The 21455-nt window shown below is 44.3% G+C and overlaps 1 protein-coding gene across 1 annotated transcript; it reads left to right on the forward strand.

Moving 5' to 3' along the window:
* Positions 1 to 216: 216 nt before the first annotated feature.
* Positions 217 to 6988, forward strand: LOC142651685 (tubulin beta-2B chain). Its single transcript, XM_075826683.1, has 4 exons — positions 217 to 447; positions 1490 to 1598; positions 1715 to 1825; positions 5654 to 6988. Exons 1-4 carry the CDS (start codon positions 391 to 393, stop codon positions 6712 to 6714), a joined length of 1338 nt encoding a protein of 445 aa, XP_075682798.1. The 5' UTR covers positions 217 to 390; the 3' UTR covers positions 6715 to 6988.
* The last annotated feature ends 14467 nt before the right edge of the window (positions 6989 to 21455 follow it).

The raw sequence follows: 21455 nt of genomic DNA on the forward strand, positions 1-21455 counted from the left end.
GACTCGCCGTCCAGAATAATGTGTTATACCATTACTCAGCCTGTAGACCTCCAGACACCTCCTTTCTTCCTCGATGGGGAGACAATGCAGAGCCCTATACCACCCAAACCCTGTCCCGTTATTGGCTCCATCTCTCCAGCGTAACCACTCCTTTTGCCCCATCCCCATTACATCATCCAGCCCAGAGACAAGCGTAAGTGAATGGGAGAGATTGCTGTTCGCAGGAGGGCGGGTCTAACATCCTCCCTGCCCCGTATATATGTATGACAGTGCAAAGAAAGAAGACTTGCCAGCCCAGACGCCACCAGGAGAGTACTCAGGAGCGAGGAGACGAGAACGGGCTGAACCCAGCGCAGAGTACCAGGCTCCCCCACACATACTACAGTAACCATGCGTGAGATCGTGCACCTCCAGGCCGGCCAGTGCGGCAACCAGATCGGTGCTAAGGTGAGATTGGCTGTCAGCTGCCGGTGTGTGGCTCAAGTCTGCGCTATATCCGAGTCTACACCTCCATGCGGACATGGTCTATAATGCTCTGACTGGAATTCTCCTCAAAATGATGTGCTGTTGATTATTTTTTTTTGGAGTCTTCTTTGTGGAAATCTGTAGTATGCGGTGTCTTTGTCACTGGCAGTGCCTTGTATAGGGTGGTCGACACTGGGTGGGGTTCTCAGACCGGCACCTTCATCACTAGCTGTGGGGGAGGTGTATCAGGCAGGGCTTTGTGCTAGGCATTGAAATGAGCTTGGGTTGTCTTGGCAACGTAATGTGCCAGCTTCCATGTATCCTTGTGTGGCGATAGTGTCACCGCTGCAACGTTTTATTATAATAGTGGGTTGTTTTTTTTAATGAATTTCTACATGTTCTAAATCTTTATCCCACGAGCCAACCAAAAATGGCGAGTGAATGAGAAGAATTGTCGTCGAGGGTTTCAGTAACTGCGACACTAATATAAGGTGGCTGCAGAGAAGATCCCATTGTAGGGAATACAAGGGTTTTAATTGGTTACATTTGGACTAATTTTTCCTCATCCTGATAGAATTGACTTGTGTCCTGACAATAAATTACCAGCATGGCGTCCATATTGAAATGTCTAATCCAATCCTTAGATGTCAGTTCTTATCCTGCATTGCAGACCAATGCACTGGGTGTGGTGTATATATATTCACACACGCTACTCCCATCATTGTCTCTCTGAAGATTGTATATGATGTGGAAGTAGTATCCAGCTTCACCATTCTAATCTCATAGGTTTGGACTAAATATTTAAGAAATATTATCTTCCTATCCTTTTAGCTTTTTTTTTTTTTTTTTTTTTTTTTTTTTTTTTGTAGCTGGATTTATGTTGCTGCTTTTTCGCATACACGTTTCATTTCTTCACCATTATTTTCCAGTCCGCGCACTGTGATACATTATCTATTGTTAAATTGATTTATAAAAAAAAAAAAGTGAATATTAAAGAAATTTTTTATTTTTTTTTTTTCCTCAGTTTTGGGAGGTGATCAGTGATGAACACGGCATTGATCCTACTGGCAGTTACCATGGAGACAGTGACCTGCAGCTGGAGAGAATCAATGTCTACTATAATGAAGCCAGCGGTAATCTAATTTCTATTATTTATGTTGGTAATTTCCACAGATGTACAGCTCTTTAATGAGATTTTGATCAGACGTTTTATTATTAAAGATTGAATTAATTTATATTCTACCTATAGGTAATAAATTTGTACCCCGCGCCATCTTGGTGGATTTGGAACCCGGCACAATGGACTCCGTGAGATCAGGACCATTTGGGCAGATTTTTAGACCTGACAACTTTGTATTTGGTTCGTATTTTCACTACCATGATTTATATTTTATTAGAAATCGTAAGATACGCTTCATATAATAAACACCAGGATAGAAATCTGAATTGGAAATGGATGTTCAGGTTATTTTGCAGCAAGTATTACAAATGCTTTGTGAGGACAGGGTTACTTGGGGAAGTGATTCACTTTTCCCTTAGGGTTGACTGGCCTGAAGCTGTTCAATCTTTTTTCCTTTACTGTGAAAAGACGCGATTGGTCTGTTAGTCAGATAATGCGGTCATTTATAAGGATATCAGTCGCAATATATTCTGATTTTACTCATATTTTTTATTTTTTTTTGTCAAATGCTGCAGTTATATCTTTTTAGGGCATTTTCTGCTAATAGTGTGTTTCACTACCTGCAAAAAAAAAAAAATGTACTTTTTTTTTTTTAATCCCCCCCCCCCCCCTTTGCATCACATGATTTGCCATGTTAAAAATGCCAAGATTTCTCGCCACCAAAAACTCCATAAAAACCATCACATATTGACTCTATTTTTTATATACATGGAATGACCTATTGTTTAAATCGAGTTTTTATGTTAAACATATTTTTTAAAAATAATATTTTTTTTAATTCTATATTAAAAAAATATCCTAAAATTTTGCCGTTCACTCTGGCCCCAGATCCTAACAATAGACTGACACTTCCTGTTCTGTAGAGATCCCTTCTCAGCAGTCATCATAGAGGTTTACAATGACAGGTAACGCCTCTATATAGATAATACAGGATCCAGCATTCACAATAGGTGATGGACACAGCTCCCCTCCTATCCATACCTGCACAATGACCTCAGGTGACAGAGCATGCCTAGAAAACTCTCCCATAGAAGTCAATGGGTCCCCTCCTGTCCACAGATTCCTATGGCTGCTGTAAAGCATATTTTTAAAGAGGCTCTGTCACCAGATTCTCAAATCCCTATCTCCTATTGCATGTGATCGGCGCTGCAATGTAGATAACCGTAACTTTTTTTTTTTAAAAAACGTTAATTTTTGGCCAAGTTATGAGCTATTTTATATATATATATATATATATATATATATATATATATATATATATATATGCAAATGAGCTTTGAAATGGACAACTGGGCGTTTTTTTTTCGTTATGTCCAACTGGGTGTGTATTGTGTTTTTAACTGGGCGTGTTTATGTGTATGACGCTGACCAATCAGTGACCAGTCCGCATCATACACTCCTCTCCATTCATTTACAAGCAGCACAGCGTTCTTACTAGACCGATGTGCAGCCACATACACAAGTGTCCTGATAATGAATACACATGACATCCAGCCTGGACGTCATGTGTACTCAGAATCCTGACACTTCTGAATCTTTTCTGTGAGATTGCAGCAAGCCACTCGTAATCTTGTGAGATTACAGAGGTAAACGAGATTTAGTTTCTCTTGCTGGAAATCTCAGAGAAAAGTCAGTATCAGGATTCTCAATACACATGACGTCCAGGCTGGATGGTCATGTGTATTCATTATCCGGACACTTGATTAACGTTAATCTAGTGTCCTGATAATGAATACACATGACCATCCAGCCTGGACGTCATGTGTATTGAGAATCCGGACACTTCTGACTCGCAAGAGAAACTAAATCTCGTTTACCTCCGTAATCTCGCGAGATTTCGTTTCCCTTGCTGGAATCTCACAGAAAAGATTCAGAAGTGTCAGGATTCTGAATACACATGACGTCCAGGCTGGATTTCATGTGTATTCATTATCAGGACACTGCAGTAACATTAATCTCTGTGTATGCGGCTGCACATCGCTGCTGTGTAAATGAATGGAGAGGAGTGTATGACGCTGACTGGTCACGGATTGGTCAGCGTCATACACGTAAACACGCCCAGTTAAAAACGCTACATGCCCAGTTGGACATAATGGAAAAAAAACAACGCCCAGTTGTCAATTTCAAAGCTCATTTGTATATATATATATATGTGTGTATCTATCTGTCTTATCTGTCTTATCTGTCTTATCTGTCTTATCTGTCTTATCTGTCTTGTCTGTCTTGTCTGTCTTGTCTGTCTTATCTGTCTTGTCTGTCTTGTCTGTCTTGTCTGTCTTGTCTGCCTTGTCTGCCTTGTCTACCTTGTCTACCTTGTCTACCTTGTCTACCTTGTCTACCTTGTCTACCTTGTCTACCTTGTCTACCTTGTCTACCTTGTCTACCTTGTCTACCTTGTCTACCTTGTCTACCTTGTCTACCTTGTCTACCTTGTCTACCTTGTCTACCTTGTCTACCTTGTCTACCTTGTCTACCTTGTCTACCTTGTCTACCTTTCCTGCCAAAAATGAACGTTTTAAAAAAAACAAAACGTTACTGTTATCTACATTGCAACGCCGATCACATGCAATAGGAGATAGGGATTTCAGAATCTGGTGACAGAGCCTGGTGGTTTTTATTTTGAAAAACGATCATTTTTGAGCAAGTTATGAGCTAGTTTAGATTTATGCTAATGAGTTTCTCAATGGACAACTGGGCGTGTTTTTACTTTTGACCAACTGGGCGTTGTACAGAGGAGTGTATGACGCTGACCAATCAGTGACTAATCAGTGTCCTACACTTCTCATTGTTCCAGCTTGATCCACACAGCACAGTGTGATTGTGCAGTGAAAGAAGTAAACACGCCCAGTTGTTAAAGACACAATACACGCCCAGTTGGAAATAAGAGAAAACATTCCCAGTTGTCCATTAGTAAGGCTCATTTGCATAAATATAAAATTGCTCATAACTTAGCCAAAAATGAACGTTTTAAAAAAACGTACAACTTACTGTTATCTAAATTGCAGCGCCGATCACATGCAATAGGAGATAGGGATTTGATAATCTGGTGACAGAGACTCTTTAAACTATGGCCAAAGGAATGAGGATACCTTAGAGGTGGATCCACCTCTATGAACCCAGAATTTCCTAATAAGCTATATGAAAATGGGTTTACTAAACTAGACAACCCCATTAAGGTTATTCTACACCTTTTTATCATGTCATTTTTAGAACAAATTCTGTGCTAAATACATTCTTTATAGCGGTCAGAGCTCCGTTTTTCTACATACACATTTAAAAGAGAACATGATGGCTGCCTGCAGCTACCACAAGAGGGCGCTTATTCAATTCTGTGTTATAGTTGGCTTTAATGAATAACCATATGCCGCATCTCCCTCCAGTGGTGCTGTCTATACATGTGATTTTGGATGTCTGTATCAGAAAAACCGAGCTCCTATCGCTATAAAGATATAATAAGAAATTCATCATCAAAGAATTTTGAACCTATTTAGAAGAAAACCATTTTTTATTTTTTTTAAACTGCAGAAATTCATTTTAAGAGAACAGTCTTTAGGTCTCGCTTTTGCCTTCCCTTTTTTGCTAATGGAATTTTAGGGCGATTTCAGTAAAATAATTTAAGACCAAGCCTTGCTGCTAAACATGTCTGAAGTATATGGCAGCATATCTATAATTTATTCCAGAAAACTGGTGTAAATACATGAATAAATCTGCCTCAATGATTTGTGTCAAGGGCGGGATTGAATCCCATTAGAGTAAAGCAGGGACTCCATTCCCTTGAAGCACTTTTCTCTGACTGGATCCAATCCTGGTTTTAGGCCATAACACACACACTCCTCCTATAGACAGCATGCATGAAGTGTAAGCCTAACTATTCTAAATTGCATAGTGGGACTTGCAGCTCTTTAGTAAATGAGTCCTGCAAAGTGTCTGACATCAAATCCGTGTTCATGCTATTTCAGCTAATGTATTAACTGATGAAGTAGTTAATATATTCTATTCGCGTTTTAGGTCAGAGTGGTGCCGGAAATAACTGGGCCAAAGGTCACTATACAGAAGGCGCTGAGCTCGTAGATTCCGTTCTAGATGTGGTGAGAAAAGAATCTGAAAGCTGTGACTGTCTGCAGGGTTTTCAGTTGACCCATTCCCTGGGTGGTGGCACTGGTTCTGGCATGGGCACACTGCTCATCAGCAAGATTAGGGAAGAATACCCAGACCGAATTATGAATACATTTAGTGTGATGCCATCACCCAAAGTCTCAGACACTGTAGTCGAACCATATAATGCTACTCTTTCTGTGCATCAGCTGGTGGAAAACACAGATGAAACCTACTGCATAGACAATGAAGCTCTTTATGACATCTGCTTCCGCACTTTAAAGCTAACAACACCAACTTATGGTGACCTCAATCATTTGGTATCCGCTACGATGAGTGGGGTAACAACCTGCCTTCGATTCCCAGGCCAGCTCAATGCAGATTTACGAAAACTGGCTGTTAACATGGTGCCTTTCCCACGACTGCACTTCTTCATGCCAGGGTTTGCCCCACTTACTAGCCGTGGCAGTCAGCAATACCGTGCCCTGACTGTGCCAGAACTGACACAACAAATGTTTGATTCCAAGAACATGATGGCGGCCTGCGATCCCCGTCATGGGCGCTACCTCACTGTGGCTGCTATTTTCCGAGGAAGAATGTCTATGAAGGAAGTTGATGAGCAGATGCTTAATGTACAAAACAAAAACAGCAGCTACTTTGTAGAATGGATCCCCAACAATGTGAAGACCGCTGTGTGCGACATTCCCCCACGAGGCCTCAAGATGTCTGCTACATTTATTGGCAACAGCACTGCCATTCAAGAGCTATTCAAGAGAATCTCCGAGCAGTTTACAGCTATGTTCCGCAGAAAAGCCTTCCTGCACTGGTACACTGGTGAAGGAATGGATGAGATGGAATTTACTGAAGCTGAAAGCAACATGAATGACCTGGTGTCCGAGTACCAACAATACCAAGATGCCACTGCTGATGAGCAAGGAGAATTTGAAGAGGAAGAAGGAGAGGATGAAGCTTGATGATGATGATGATGACAGGCTTTCATTTTTTAGAAAAACAAGGCACAGTTTCTAAATAGCCAGTATGATGTCTTCAGCAAATGTGTTCAAGCATGTGATTTCTTTTCCATTGTCTGTAATGTCAGGATTAAGTTTTGTAACCTGTAACAATGTTGAAAGTTACAGTTGTGCAGGTTCTTCCAATTCGTGAGAAGGTCCATACTAGAAGGATGTAGAAGTGATTTTGACAGATCTTAGATGTTGTGCACTGCAGATCATAAAAAGATTATTTGTGCGCTCTGTGTTGTCTGATTTATTCATGGTCTTTATTGGGTTTTTATTTTTACATATAGCTATAATAGTAAGAATGTGAAACACTAAATGCCAATGGGATTAAACATTTACACAATAGCTTATTTCACTAACTAAATTACTTATGGACTGAATGACTACTCATTACTTGGTAATAAGATCACAACTTATTCGTAGTATACTAGATATAGTTTCCTATTGAAAACCAGTAATGGAGTTCTTTAACTAGACTCCATTGTATCAGTGTACAAGCAGTTGGACCTGGTTGAGATCCCTTGTGTGGCTGCAATACTGTAGTTTCAGTGCCATGCCTAATCTGTTGTGTACATATGTTATACAAGACTTGCATTATAGCCCACATCAGAAAGAACTTTGGGGGAAATATAAAGTAGTGTAATTGGAGGTATGAAGATGCAAAAAATGTAACAAATTGCACCTAATTTATCAAAATAGCGCATGTGGCATGACGTATCTGGCACAACTTTCCAGGCATGCTTAAAGAGACTCTGTCACCACATTATAAGTGCCCTATCTCCTACATAAGGAGATCGGCACTATAATGTAGGTGACAGCACTGCTTTTTAATTTAGAAAAACTATTTTAAATCACTTAGCGATTTTTAGCTTTATGCTAATGAGTTTCTTAATGCCCAAGTGGGCGTGGTTTTACTTTGCTCAGCGTCATACACTCCTCCGTACAACGCCCACTTGGTCTAATCAGTGACCAGTCAGCGTCATGCACTCCTCTCCATTCATTTACACAGCAGCATCGCATTCTTACTAGAACACGATGTGCAGCCACAAACAGTCATTAACGTTAATCAAGTGTCTTGATAATAAATATACATTACCTCCAGCCAGGACGTCATGTGTACTCAGAATCCGGACACTTCTGAATCTTTTCTGTGAGATTCCAGCAAGCCACGCGTAATCTCGCGAGATCACGATGTAAACGAGATTTTGTTTCCCTTGCTGGAAATCTCACAGAAAAGATTCAGAAGTGTCAGGATTCTGAGTACACATGACGTCCAGGCTGGAGGTAATGTATATTCATTATCAGGACACTTGATTAACGTTAATATCTGTGTATGTGGCTGCACATCGTGTTCTAGTAAGAACGCGATGCTGCTGTGTAAATGAATGGAGAGGAGTGTATGACGCTGATTGGTCAGCGTCATACACTCTGTACAACGCCCACTTGGTCGAAAATAAAAACGGCCACTTGGGCATTAAGAAACTCATTAGCATAAAGCTAAAAAGCGCTAATAAAGTGATTTAAAATAGATCGTTTTTCTAAATAAAAAGAATTACTGCGCCGATCTCCTTATGTAGGCGATAGGGCACTTATAATGTGGTGACAGCCTCTTTAACCCACTTTTCTTCCTTGGGCCACGTCATGATTGTCATATCATTACACCAAATGTTTGCATCCAAAAATGGCGCACATCTTTAATAAATTTTACAGCTCATCTACACCGATTTTCTAGACACTTAACACTATAGAGGTTGGTATAAAACACAAATTTAGCGGACGTGATGTACTTCACTTTTTTCTTTGTTTAGTAAATTTCCATGTATATATTCACTGCGAAGTACATGTCGTGTTTTTCTGTTCAAAGCATCCATATGGGTGGTTTTACACTGCTGTTTTGCCGTGTGGCCAAGAACAACACTGAAAAAAATGCAGCAAAACCGCACTGTGAATACAACCTATCATGTACTGAAGCTTATCCACACTAAATGTTGGTATCCAATTCTGCGGTAAACATTTTTTAGCCTGTTTCATTTGCACTTGTGAAACATTTAACCCCTTACAACACAGCTGTTTTTGTACTTTGGGGTTTTCCAAGGAGACACAATTTTTGTTACGGGCAGTGCACGGAGTTATCTGAAAGGACACGAAGAAAATGCGGTGAGCTTTGAAGCATAATCAAAGAATGAATGGGGCAGGCATTGAGGCTGTGGACCAATAGGATGCCTCAAACCCGTGTCTGTCAAGTCCTGGGTTTGAGGCATCCTATTGCATCACAGCCTCCTTAATGCCAGTGCTGTTCATTCTCTGCTTATTATTCAATGCCAGCAACATTTACTTTGCTTTCATGCTATTCCTAAGTGCTCGTGCTCTGACCGCCCTGAAAAGAGTGAGCAGCACACTAGCACGGAGGAATAGCATGAAAGCGAAGTAAATGGTGCCGGCATTGAAACAGAAGCAGAGAATGAACGAGGCGGGCATTGAGGAGGCTGTGATTCTGATTTTTGACACAATTTATATTAGGAAGTTTATTTAATTTAGACATAGAGTATAAGTACAAACATTTTGTATATCTGGAAAACCCCTTTAATGCCTCAGCGATTTATGTAGTTTCTTTAATCACTACATTTCGAAAATCCAAACTTTAAAATTTTTCTGTCAACACGGACATATCAGTGCTCGTTTTTTGCAGGATGAGTTGTAATTTTTTTTTTTTTTTTTAAACGTTTTATTAAAAGTAACTGTCAGAGTCAATCCATCACTTACATCAGGAGAACATTATACATTCAATAGTGCATATGTCAGAAGACTCAATATATACAAAGGGATTACTCGCAGGTATCCATCATAATAACCCGTGGTTCGCAGACCACACACACATAATACAGGAGTCTCAATGCATTCCACCCCGACTTTTATTACATTACATCATGAGAATAGGAATACTCCCACATTTCAATATTCTATCACCCCGCCCCAATCCTCTTGTACATCATACCCTGGAGCACCTGGACATGTCATCCTCCCTAGTCTTTTATCCTCTCCCACCCCCAGCTTGCGCCAGAGCAGCTGTCAGCCCTTGGACTGTACAATGAGTGAGGCTCGATGAGCACCACCCATCCCAGATCAGATCAAATTTAGCTGGCTTTCCCCGGTGTTTATACACTATTTTCTCAAATGGAAGCATGTCATTGACCATTTTGCGCCATTGCGCTACTGTCGGGGTCCTATCTGCCATCCATCTCATGGCCACCGCCTTTCTTGCCATAAACAGTGTTTCTCTGAGAAAGATCTTCTCATATACTGACCATTGCTCCTCATTTAGCAGTCCCAATAAACACACCTCCGGCCTGCAAGTTATCGTCCTCCCCATCACTGCCGTTAATAATGCAACCACCTCCTCCCAAAAAACGAAGAATCCGGTGACAACCCCACATTAGGTGTATAAAGTCTGCCCTCATCTCTCCACACCTATGACATTGTGAGGACTCCAATCTTCCCATACGATGTAACTTTACGGGCGTTAAATAACATTGGTGGATGATGAACAGTTGCACAAGTTTATTATTTGCAGCTGGTGAAACCAGCAGATGGGAGCCCTGCGCCTCCCTCCATTCCTCTGCTGTGAGTTGTGGGATTAATGCACGCCACCTATCCTCCACCCCCAGGGGCTCCATTTGCATTTTAGCCTCCATTAGATAAGAATAAATTTGGGAAATAGCACCCCTTGTAAACGGCGTGTACAGCCTCACCACCAAGTCACAGCTAGAGTATGTCACGGAGTTCAATGGGAATTGTGCTACTAGAGCATGATGAAGCTGTATGCAATATAATTCATCCCCTGGCGGTATATTGAATGGTGCCCGAATCTCGCTCACCGTCATCACCGACCCTTCTTCCGTTAGCAGTTGTGATACAGTAACTACCTCTCTAGATGACCAGTAACGTTTCCCCACCAACCCATGCAAATGAGAAAAGCTCGGGTTATCCCACAGCGGACTCTCCGCCACCACCCCCACACATCCCAGTACATCTTTAGCCTGTTGCCAGACTCGTCTCGCCAGCTTATGTAAGGGTAACAGGGAGCGGTGTCTAAAATTATGCGGCTCCAGTATCGGCCATAGAGTTTTTAAGCCCAGTACTCGGGCTAGATGATTCTCAGCATTAGTCTTTAGGGGGGGGGGGGAGACCCAAGAGATCAAGTACCTTAGCTGCCCCGCCAAATAATATAGAAAAACATCCGGTAACGCAGCCCCAGCCTCATCTTTAGGTCTTTGTAGAATCGACAGCTTGAGTTTAGATCTCCCCCCCCCCCCCCCACACAAACGGCGCAAACAACGAGTTTATTATTTTAAAGAACCTTTTAGGCACCAACACATCCATGTGCTCCAGCACATACAAGAACTTTGGCATTACTATCATTTTTAATAGATTGACACGTCCTGCTACTGACAAAGGCAGGCCCTTCCACACCTGTATTTTGTCCCTTAGATACGTGACCAAGGGCGCTACATTTAACCCATACGATCTAGTGCTATCTCTAGCAATATTAATCCCCATGTACTTGAACTCTGATCTTACCGGCAGTCCGCTAAACTGGGTGCCCCATCCACAATTATCCTGTCTCAACGGCATCAGATACGATTTAGACCAATTAATTAGTAACCCTGAGTATCTTCCAAAATCGTTAATAAGGGAAATAGCTCTGGGGAGGGTGGCATTGGGGTTCGCCATAAACAACGCCATATCGTCCGCATATAATCCTATCCGGTCCTCTCTGTCTCCTATTCTAATTCCCATATATGCAGGATCCTTCCTAATTTTAAGAGCCAGTGGTTCAATGGCTAAAGCGAAGAGAAGTGGCGAAAGAGGGCACCCCTGCCTCGTGCCCCTATGGAGGCCAAAGGAAGGGGACAGGGCCCCATTCACCAACACCTGCGCTCGTGGAGATTTATATAACAAGGAAACCCAATTGATAAATCTCTCCCCAAACCCAAATCTTCGCAGTACTGCCAGCAGATAAGGCCATTCTACCGAGTCAAATGCCTTTGCCGCGTCCAGAGATGCCACTGCCCAGTCCTGCTGCTCCTCCCATCCGATCTGTGTCATCACCTGTACCCGCCTAATATTTTCTGAGGTGGACTTGCCAGGTATAAAGCCACACTGGTCTGAATGGATGATCTCTTTTATCACTCTGCAGAGCCTACTAGCTAACATCTTAGTCAAGATTTTGTAATCCACTGTCAGCAATGAGATCGGTCTATATGAACCACATTCTTCTGGTTTTTTGTCTGGCTTCAGCAACACAATTATGGTGGCGTCACACATGGATTCCGGAAGAGCGGAATTCCGATAGCTGTGTTCAAACAGGGCCAGCAATTGGGGGGCCAGCAGCTCTCCATATTGTAAATATACCTCCAGAGGAATACCATCCGGCCCTGAAGCCTTCCCCTTAGCCAATGAAGCCATTCCCTCCAAAACCTCATCTAACGTAAATGGAGCCTCAAGCGATGCCACCCCCTCCGCTGTCAATGAAGGAAACGATATTCCATCCAAGTAGCTCTCCATCTCCTCCATCCTATAATCAACTTTTGATGCATACAGCTGATCATAAAACTGTGTAAATTGCTCGAGAATCTCTCCCGGGGAGGTGTAGATCTCATCTCCAGGCCCCGCTATGCCCATCACCGGGGGGGATCTAGAGCTGTTCCGTACCATTTGTGCCAGAATTTTACCCGATTGATTGCCCAGTTCAAAATGGGATTGTTTGCTAAAGAATAAGCTACGCGATGTCTTATCCCTCAGGATCTGCAAATACTGTCTACCCAAATCCAGCCATGCATTCCGGTTAGCTGGTGTGGGATCCTGAACAAATGCCCCTTCCGCCTGTGAACATTGATATGCTATGTCCTCCTCCTCCTGCAGGGCGGATGCACGTTTTACATAGGATATGGAGGATCGGAGACACCCCCTTAAATAGGCCTTGAGGGTATCCCACACCAGTGACCGATTTTCCATCTGAGCATGCGCTTCTATAAAAATTGATAACTGATCCGGTATGCGATCATTCTGTTGGATGAGCTGAAGCCAAAACGGATGTATTTTACCCATCCCCCTTCTGCCTACCTGTGGCCTTTTTAATGTCAATAATATCGGGCTATGATCCGAGATCCCCCTCGGTAAATGATCCACTGATTCTATCTCCTGGAAAACCGCATGTGATCCAAATATATAATCAATTCTGGACAGCGCGTTGTACTGCAAGGTGTGACATGTAAATTCTCTGATCCCTTCATGTGTCACCCTCCACAAGTCTATCCATCCCATTTCCTTTACCAACATGCTCAACTGAGTGGGACTACCAGGGCCTCTACTCCCATTCCCCGGCAGTCTATCCATACCTGGGTCCATAACCAAGTTGAGATCCCCCATCATGATCACTCGAACCCCGGGGTGTGCTGCCACAAATCGGACGGCTTCCTGAATTACTGCCAATGAGGCTGGTGGAGGATTATACACCCCCATGATCACATATGGGCAATCATCTAGAACCGCGTGTAAAAAAATGTACCGCCCCTCCGGGTCTACACTGGATTGTAGCAATTTCCAACGAAGCTCTGCGTGTACTAAGATGGCCACCCCTCTGGAGTACGAAGTGTGCGAAGCGTGTCCCACCCACTGTACCCAGGGCTTATTCAGAATCGACACAGTGTCCGGTGTCATGTGTGTTTCTTGTAGACACGTTATATGTGGACGCTGTCCCCGCACAGTAGCAAATATCATATGCCTCTTTTCAGGAGACCCCATTCCCCGGACATTCCAGGACATTAACCGTAATCCTGCCATTTCATACTGTTAACACACATTGGAGCACCACTGCCCTGAAGCCTTTCCCCCAGCCCCTGAGTAACAATTATCCCAGTCCCGTATGCATTGCCCTCCATGACTCGTAGGTATGCAATATCTAAGCCGTGTTCTGCTGTACTGTGAATTGACTCAATATCCTTCATAACAACTTCAAAAACAAACATTGCTCAACAGGAGCTAACCTTTGTAGCCTATACTCTAGGGGGTAGTTTCTACGGCTAGCGTGCTTCTGCCGTAAATACACTGTCTGTATAAGTGTAGCACACCCCCGAGCCAGCATCCCCAGGCCCTTTTAAAGACATTTTAATACCTGACGTATAATATCGGTCCCCCATACCTTCAATTTAGAACATATAAGGATGTTACTATGGGCCTTAAACTGCCCACCTTATAACATGGGCCTCATGCCCCCCATAACAAGTTGCAGAGAATACGGTACATCATCACATCACTATCTTAGAAGGATACTTTAAGCTGGAACGTCCGTGCTATAAGCAATATGGGGTATCCATGAGTTCCATATGTCAGATATAACTTCCATCCTGCATAGCCACAGCTCTCATCTTCGGGGAGATTGCCTATGCTTTCTTGTAATCCATTCTTCCGCCTCAGTTGGATTCGTAAAGAATATGGCTCTGTCTCCATCCACAACCCGCAATCTAGCCGGATATGCCATCGAATAAGGAATCTGCAGGTCCCGTAGTCGGCGCTTGATAGGGACATAAGACGCCCTCTGTCTCTGCAAATCAGGAGAAAAATCCGGATATATGGACACAGAAGCATTTCCAAATCGAATCCCTCCGGCCTTCCGAGCTTCCAGCAGAACCGTATCTCGATCTTTGCAGTTCAGCATCCGAGCAAGCAGAGGTCTTGGGGGAGCACCCGGAGGTGGTAATCGTGCTGGAACCCTGTGCGCCCTTTCTACCGCATACGCCAACGAGAATGGCGCATCTGGGAAGGTCTCCTTCAGCCATTTCTCCACAAACTCTCCCGATCTCTGCCCCTCTGCCCTCTCCGGCAGCCCCACAATGCGGAGATTATTACGGCGCGATCTATTTTCCAGATCGTCGGCTTTCTGGCGCCACAAATCCACTTTACGGTGCAGGTCTTGTATAGCCGCAGGCATATTAGCAGTGAGATCTTCCAAGGCCGAAATCCTGCCCTCCGTCTCCGTCACTCTTTCCCGCATATTCTGCAGGTCTTGCCTCAATAGGCCCACGTCCACTCTCACCTCATCTATCTTGGCCGTGAGTGTCGTACGTGTCTCAAGGATGGCTGTCAGCAGCTTATCCGATGCCTCCTGCAACGTGAGTCCCGCATCCTGTTCCGGGGGAGCTGATGTGGATGTCCCTGCCATTGCCGCGGCCTGCCCAGCAGAGCACCCGCCAGCGCCATCTTGGATCACCACGCGGGCATAGGATTTCAGTTTTTCCGCCGCATCCATCGCTTTAGGCGGGCTCATCTTTTTTTTGGGAGATGTCCTTCCCTTCCGACGTAGCTGGTAAGGAATTTTGACAACTTTCACGGATTACAGTACCGTCAGGAGGATATAATGCAGGATGCCGGCCCGGAGCTATCGCCACACACGTCCTCTCACATCAGTAGCTGGCCACGCCCCCGAGTTGTAATTTTTAATGGCTCCATTTTAGGATTTAAATAATTTATTGAAAAACTTTTATTAATTTTTTTTGGGGTGGGTGGGTAGAGAAAAACAGCAATTCTGCATTTTTCAGGCTTTTGCTTTTTGGGTTTCGTCTTCAACAGTTTCATTATTATACAGAGCATGAGCCCCTGCCATACCTGACCCTGAGCCCGTGGCATACATACAGGGCAGATTCCAGAAAGTACTTTTCAACAACGCTGTATAAATACTGTGGATGTCCGTAAAGGGATCAATGGAGTTGTACACTACTCAGCCATAACATTAAAACTTCTGACAGGTGAAGTGAATAACATTAAATATCTCGTTACAACGGTGCCTGTCAAGGGGTGGGATGTATAAGGGTATGTGCACACACACTAATTACGTCCGTAATTGACGGACGTATTTCGGCCGCAAGTACCGGACCGAACACAGTGCAGGGAGCCGGGCTCCTAGCATCATACTTATGTACGATGCTAGGAGTCCCTGCCTCTCCGTGGAACTACTGTCCCGTACTGTAATCATGTTTTCAGTACGGGACAGTTGTCCTGCAGCGAGGCAGGGACTCCTAGCATCGTACATAAGTATGATGCTGGGAGCCCGGCTCCCTGCACTGTGTTCGGTCCGGTACTTGCGGCTGAAATACGTCCGTCAATTACGGACGTAATTAGTGTGTGTGCACATACCCTTAGGCAGCAAATGAACAGTCAGTTGATGTGTTGGAAGCAGTAAAAATGGGCAAGTATCAGGAACTGAGCGACTTTGACAAGCGCCCTTGACTTAGAGCCCTTAGCAGCAGTGGCGTAGCTATAGGGGTCGCAGCGGTCGCAACTGCGACCGGGCCCCGTAGCTAGGGGGGCCCGCAGGCCCCCCTCACCACACTAGCGCTGCAATGATTTCTCTGCACTGCTGGTCCCTGCTGGGGTACAAAAGAGACCCGGTGGCAGCTCGACTGTCAGAGAGTCATAGCGTGGAGGGGGAACAAGAGGGTGTTGTAAGATGGGTGGATTCATCTATCAATAATTTTCCGAGACCCAGCTCCGCCCACTGTGCTGTCCACCCAATTAGCTCACTTCTTGCTGTTTGCCTCTTCCTTGTGACCTGTGCAAGGGAAAGGAATGGCTACAGTAAGAAGATTGTGTGCTGCTGCTCCTCCCCGGCAGTACGAGCCGCAGTGTCCACTGTTACAGAGCTCAGGAATCCTGACTACTGCTGCTCTCTGACCCCTACACCAGATGTAAGTAGCAACTATTAACCCCTTCACTGTGTCATGCTGAGCTGTCACACCTCAGGGCTGACCATCTATCTATCTGTCTGTCTATTCTATCTCCTGTCTCTATCTATCTATCTATCTATCTAATCTATCTATCTCTCATATCCATCCATCTTTATCTACTTATCTCCATTTATCAATATCAATATCATTTATCAATATCGGCCATGAGAAGTTTGCGGGGGGGGGGGGCCAGTAAGAATTTTTGCATCGGGGCCCATGAGCCTTTAGCTACGCCCCTGCTTAGCAGTCAGTTAAACGCCCAGACCCCCACCTTGCAGTATAGTAATTAGTGAGGGCTCTATGGGGGGGATTATTCAGCCCCATAGAGCCCCCAGCTGTCAGTAAGATGCTCAAACAACCCCCCCCCCCATCACTTAAATTAGTGGGGGCAGGAAGCTGAGCGCAGTATAGCTCCCCCCACAGCAGTCTGAGTCAGTACCCTTCTTGCAGTATAATCTCCCCATAGCACCCTCAGTAGTTATTATACTGCAAGGGGGGGGGGGGGGTTCAGTGTGATTGGTGCAACATTCTAATTACTTTTTATTAAAAATTATTTTTACTTTTTGAGATACAGCTGCTTTGTATCCTGTATACAGAGCAGCTGTATAAAGCAATGAATCCTGTATCCGTCAGGTCAGCGGGACTGACTGATTCAGTGTCAGCGGGTCCTGCAGGATCGAGCTGTTACCGATCACATCTAAGTTCATAACTTAGATGTGATCGATAATAGGCGATCTAATGGATTCGGGTCTCAGCGCTATATACAGCTGCTCTGTATACAGGATACAAAGCAGCTGTATCTGAAAAAGTAACAATTTTCAATAAAGAGTAATTAAAACTTGCACCAATCGCATTGATATATATATATATATATATAAAAAAAAGTTTTTAAAGGTGTACATAGCCTTTAAACTGTAGCTATACTTTTATCATGTCATAGTGACATGTCAGAAGTTTTCATCGGTGGAGGACCGAGAACTGAGACCCCGACCGATCGCTAAAACGAAGCAGCAGAAGTGCTCGTGTGAGCGCTGTGCCACTTCATTTATGATCGACTTTCAGCCGAGTGAGCGGTGTACGGATTCATAGACTTTCTATTGAGGCTGTACACTGCTCCAAGGAAACCCAAACAGAATTGTAGCAGCACACTGCTCACCCGAGCACTTCTGCTGCTTCGTTTTAGCGACTAGTGGGGGGTCTCAGTGTTCGTACCCCACTGATCAAAACTTCTGACATGTCAAAACTTTTTAAAAAAAGTTGTTACACTTTAAAGAGTACCTTTCACCTAACCATAGATGTGCATTGAGTGCAGCATGTAATAGTCAGGGCTGCACAAACTCTGGGGCACTTTACATTTTTTTCCTACCCTCTTTCTTTATTTAGATATCGGTGCCGTAATATTTGGCCCCCGATATTTAAATAACCCCATGAACTGTCAGTGGGGTGGTAATTGGCAAGGGGGCGTGTAACATTGCTGTGACACTGTGCAATCAGCTACGGATAGTGTCAACAGCGCGCACGCTCTCTCTCTTCAGCTCTCGGCAGGCAAGTACAAGACTGTGGTCTCTCGCGAGAGATCAGTCTTGTCGTCCTTGTCTGCCGAGAGCTAAAGAGTGAGAGCATGTACGCGCGCACAGCTCCGATGCCATGGAACAGAAGAAGAAGAATTCATACTCTTCTTCTATTCTGTTCCATAGTGGTGGCGGAGCTGCGTGCTCGCGCGCACTCGCTCTCCTCTCTCCAGCTCTTGCTGTAACACTATCCGTATCTGATTGTCACAGCGATGTTACACGCTCCCTTGCCAATTACCTCCCCATTGACAGTTCACGGGGTTATTTAAATATCGGGTGCCAAATATTACGGTACCGATATCTAAATAACGAAGGAGACTAGGACATTTTTTTAAAGTGCCCCAGAGTTTGTGCAGCCCTCCCCATTAGATGCTGCACACATATGGGCAGGTGAAAGGTTCTCTTTACGGCCCCATGCACACGACCGTATTTTTTCCCTCCCGTAAATACTGGCATAAATACGGGTCCTATGTCACCCTTATTCCACCCGTATTTACTATATTGCACTGCACTAATCGGCAGCCCCTTCTCTCTATCCAGCACTGATAGAGAGAAGAGGCTTATGAATGATCAGTGCTGGATAGAGAAGGGACAGCCCCTTCTCTCTATCCAGCACTGATCACCAGCCGCTTCACTCTATCCAGCACTGATCGCCAGCCTCTTCTCTCTATCCAGCTCTGATCGGCAGCCTCTTCTCTCTATCAGTGCTCTATCAGTGCTGGATAGAGAGAGGGGGCAGCCCTTTTGGGCAGAGTTTCCGCAGCGGAATTCAGCAATAGAAAGAAAAATAAGTTCATACGTACCCTGGCTGTTGTCTTGGGGACGCGTCCCTCTTTTGACATCCAGTCCGACCTCCCTGGATGACGCGGCAGTCCATGTGACCGCTGCAGCCTGTGATTGGCTGCAGCGGTCACATGGGATGAAACGTTAGCCCAGGAGGCCGTACTGGAGAAAGAAGCAGGGAGTTCTGGGTAAGTATGAACTTTTTTTTTTTTGCGGGTTTTTACTCACTGTCCAGCGGTAGTCACTGTCCAGGCTGCTGAAAGAGTTACTGCCAATCAGTGCAGCACCTTCTCTCTATCCTGCACTGATCGTTTAACTTTTTCAGCACCCTGGACAGTGACTATCCCCTGACGTCGCCTAGCAACGCTCCCGTAATTACGGGTACACACACGTAGCCACCCGTAATTACGGGAGTCCCATAGACTTCTATGGGCTTGCCCGTGCCGTAATTACGGCCTGAAATAGGACATGATCTATATTTTTCAACGGCCCGGGCACCTTCCCGTAAGCAAACGGGAAGGTACCCGTGGCCAATAGAAGTCTATGGGCCAGTAATTACGGGCGTTTTTACTGTCGTGTGCATGGGGCCTAAAGGAAAGGTGTTATCATTTTTTCATTGTTTTTTATTTAGGTTTTACTTTATGGACCTATTTTTTCTAATTATTTTAATATGTTCCCTAAAGTAACTATTTATTCATATGTTTGTACTTTTGTGGGGGCAGCCATTTTTATTTTTCATACGGCTCATTTTGTTTTGCAGGTTCCGCTGGACCATTTGGACTACATCGTAGATTCGTTGGACTACTTCGCTGATTTAAGTTTTTTTTCTTTTATTTTAATAAAATGGTTTGTGTGGAAGAGTTATTTCAATAAAATAAATTTTTTATGTCTCTGTTTTTAAATACTTCATTACTGCCTTCGTAATGGCAGCTGTCTGATTGAGAGCGTCCATTACTAAGAAGGGGCTTAGTGTTAGCCAGTAAAAAGGCTAGCACTAACCCCCTATTATTACCCTGGTACTCAACGGCACCAGGAGTACCGGTATGATCCAGTACCCGACCATCTGAAGTTAAAGAGGCTCTGTCACCAGATTTTGCAACCCCCATCTGCTATTGCAGCAGATAGGCGCTGCAATGTAGATTACAGTAACGTTTTTATTTTTAAAAAACGAGCATTTTTGGCCAAGTTATGGCCATTTTCGTATTTATGCAAATGAGGCTTGCAAAAGTACAACTGGGCGTGTTGAAAAGTAAAAGTACAAGTGGGCGTGTATTATGTGCGTACATCGGGGCGTGTTTACTACTTTTACTAGCTGGGCTTTCTGATGAGAAGTATCATCCACTTCTCTTCACAACGCCCAGCTTCTGGCAGTGCAGATCTGTGATGTCACTCACAGGTCCTGCATCGTGTCGGCACCAGAGGCTACAGATGATTCTGCAGCAGCATCGGCGTTTGCAGGTAAGTCCATGTAGCTACTTACCTGCAAATGCTGATGCTGCTGCAGAATCATCTGTAGCCTCTGGTGCCGACACGATGCAGGACCTGTGAGTGACGTCACAGATCTGCACTGCCAGAAGCTGGGCGTTGTGAAGAGAAGTGGATGATACTTCTCATCAGAAAGCCCAGCTAGTAAAAGTAGTAAACACGCCCCGATGTACGCACATAATACACGCCCAGTTGTACTTTTACTTTTCAACACGCCCAGTTGTACTTTTGCAAGCCTCATTTGCATAAATACGAAAATGGCCATAACTTGGCCAAAAATGCTCGTTTTTTAAAAATAAAAACGTTACTGTAATCTACATTGCAGCGCCTATCTGCTGCAATAGCAGATAGGGGTTGCAAAATCTGGTGACAGAGCCTCTTCAAGGATAGCTGGGTGGCCGCAGGCTGGTACTACCAGGCTAGGAAGGGCCAAAAACCGTGGCCCTTCCCACCCTGGTAATGCTAGGCTGCTGCTGCTTTATTGTATCTAGCTGGTTATGAAAAATGGACGGGATTTCACGTAATTTTTTTTCAATTATTTATTTTAAAAAAATGACGTGGGGTTCCCCCTGTTTTTCATAACTAGCCAGATACAATAAAGCAGCAGCAGCCTAGCATTACCAGGGTGGGAAGGGCCACGTTTTTTGGCCCTTCCCAGCCTGATAATACCAGCCTAAGGCTGGGTTCACACAACCTATTTTCAGATGTAAACGAGGCGTATTATGCCTCGTTTTACGTCTGAAAATAGGGCTACAATACGTCGGCAAACATCTGTCCATTCATTTGAATGGGTTTGCCGACGTACTGTGCAGACGACCTGTCATTTACCCGTCGTCGTTTGACAGCTGTCAAACGACGACTCGTAAAATGACTGCCTCGGCTAAGAAGTGCAGGACACTTCTTTGCAAAGTAATTTGAGCCATTCTTCATTGAAGTCAATGAAGAGCAGCTCAAGATTTACGAGCGTCAAAGACGCCTCGCATATTGCGAGGAGGAGCATTTACGTCTGAAACGACGCAGCTGTTTTCTCCTGAAAACAGTCTGTCTTTTCAGACATAAAAGGTAGCTAGCGTGT

The sequence above is a fragment of the Rhinoderma darwinii genome, chromosome 5 (genome assembly GCF_050947455.1).
Source record: "Rhinoderma darwinii isolate aRhiDar2 chromosome 5, aRhiDar2.hap1, whole genome shotgun sequence".
Classification (NCBI taxonomy): Eukaryota; Metazoa; Chordata; class Amphibia; order Anura; family Rhinodermatidae; genus Rhinoderma; species Rhinoderma darwinii.

Bases quoted from the DNA above. Each gene is read 5' to 3' on its own strand.
- LOC142651685 (XM_075826683.1), top strand. From the start codon at position 391: ATGCGTGAGATCGTGCACCTCCAGGCCGGCCAGTGCGGCAACCAGATC. The intron at 448-1,489 runs GTGAGATTGGCT...TTTTTTCCTCAG, and splicing joins GCAACCAGATCGGTGCTAAG to TTTTGGGAGGTGATCAGTGA. The intron at 1,599-1,714 runs GTAATCTAATTT...TTCTACCTATAG, and splicing joins CTACTATAATGAAGCCAGCG to GTAATAAATTTGTACCCCGC.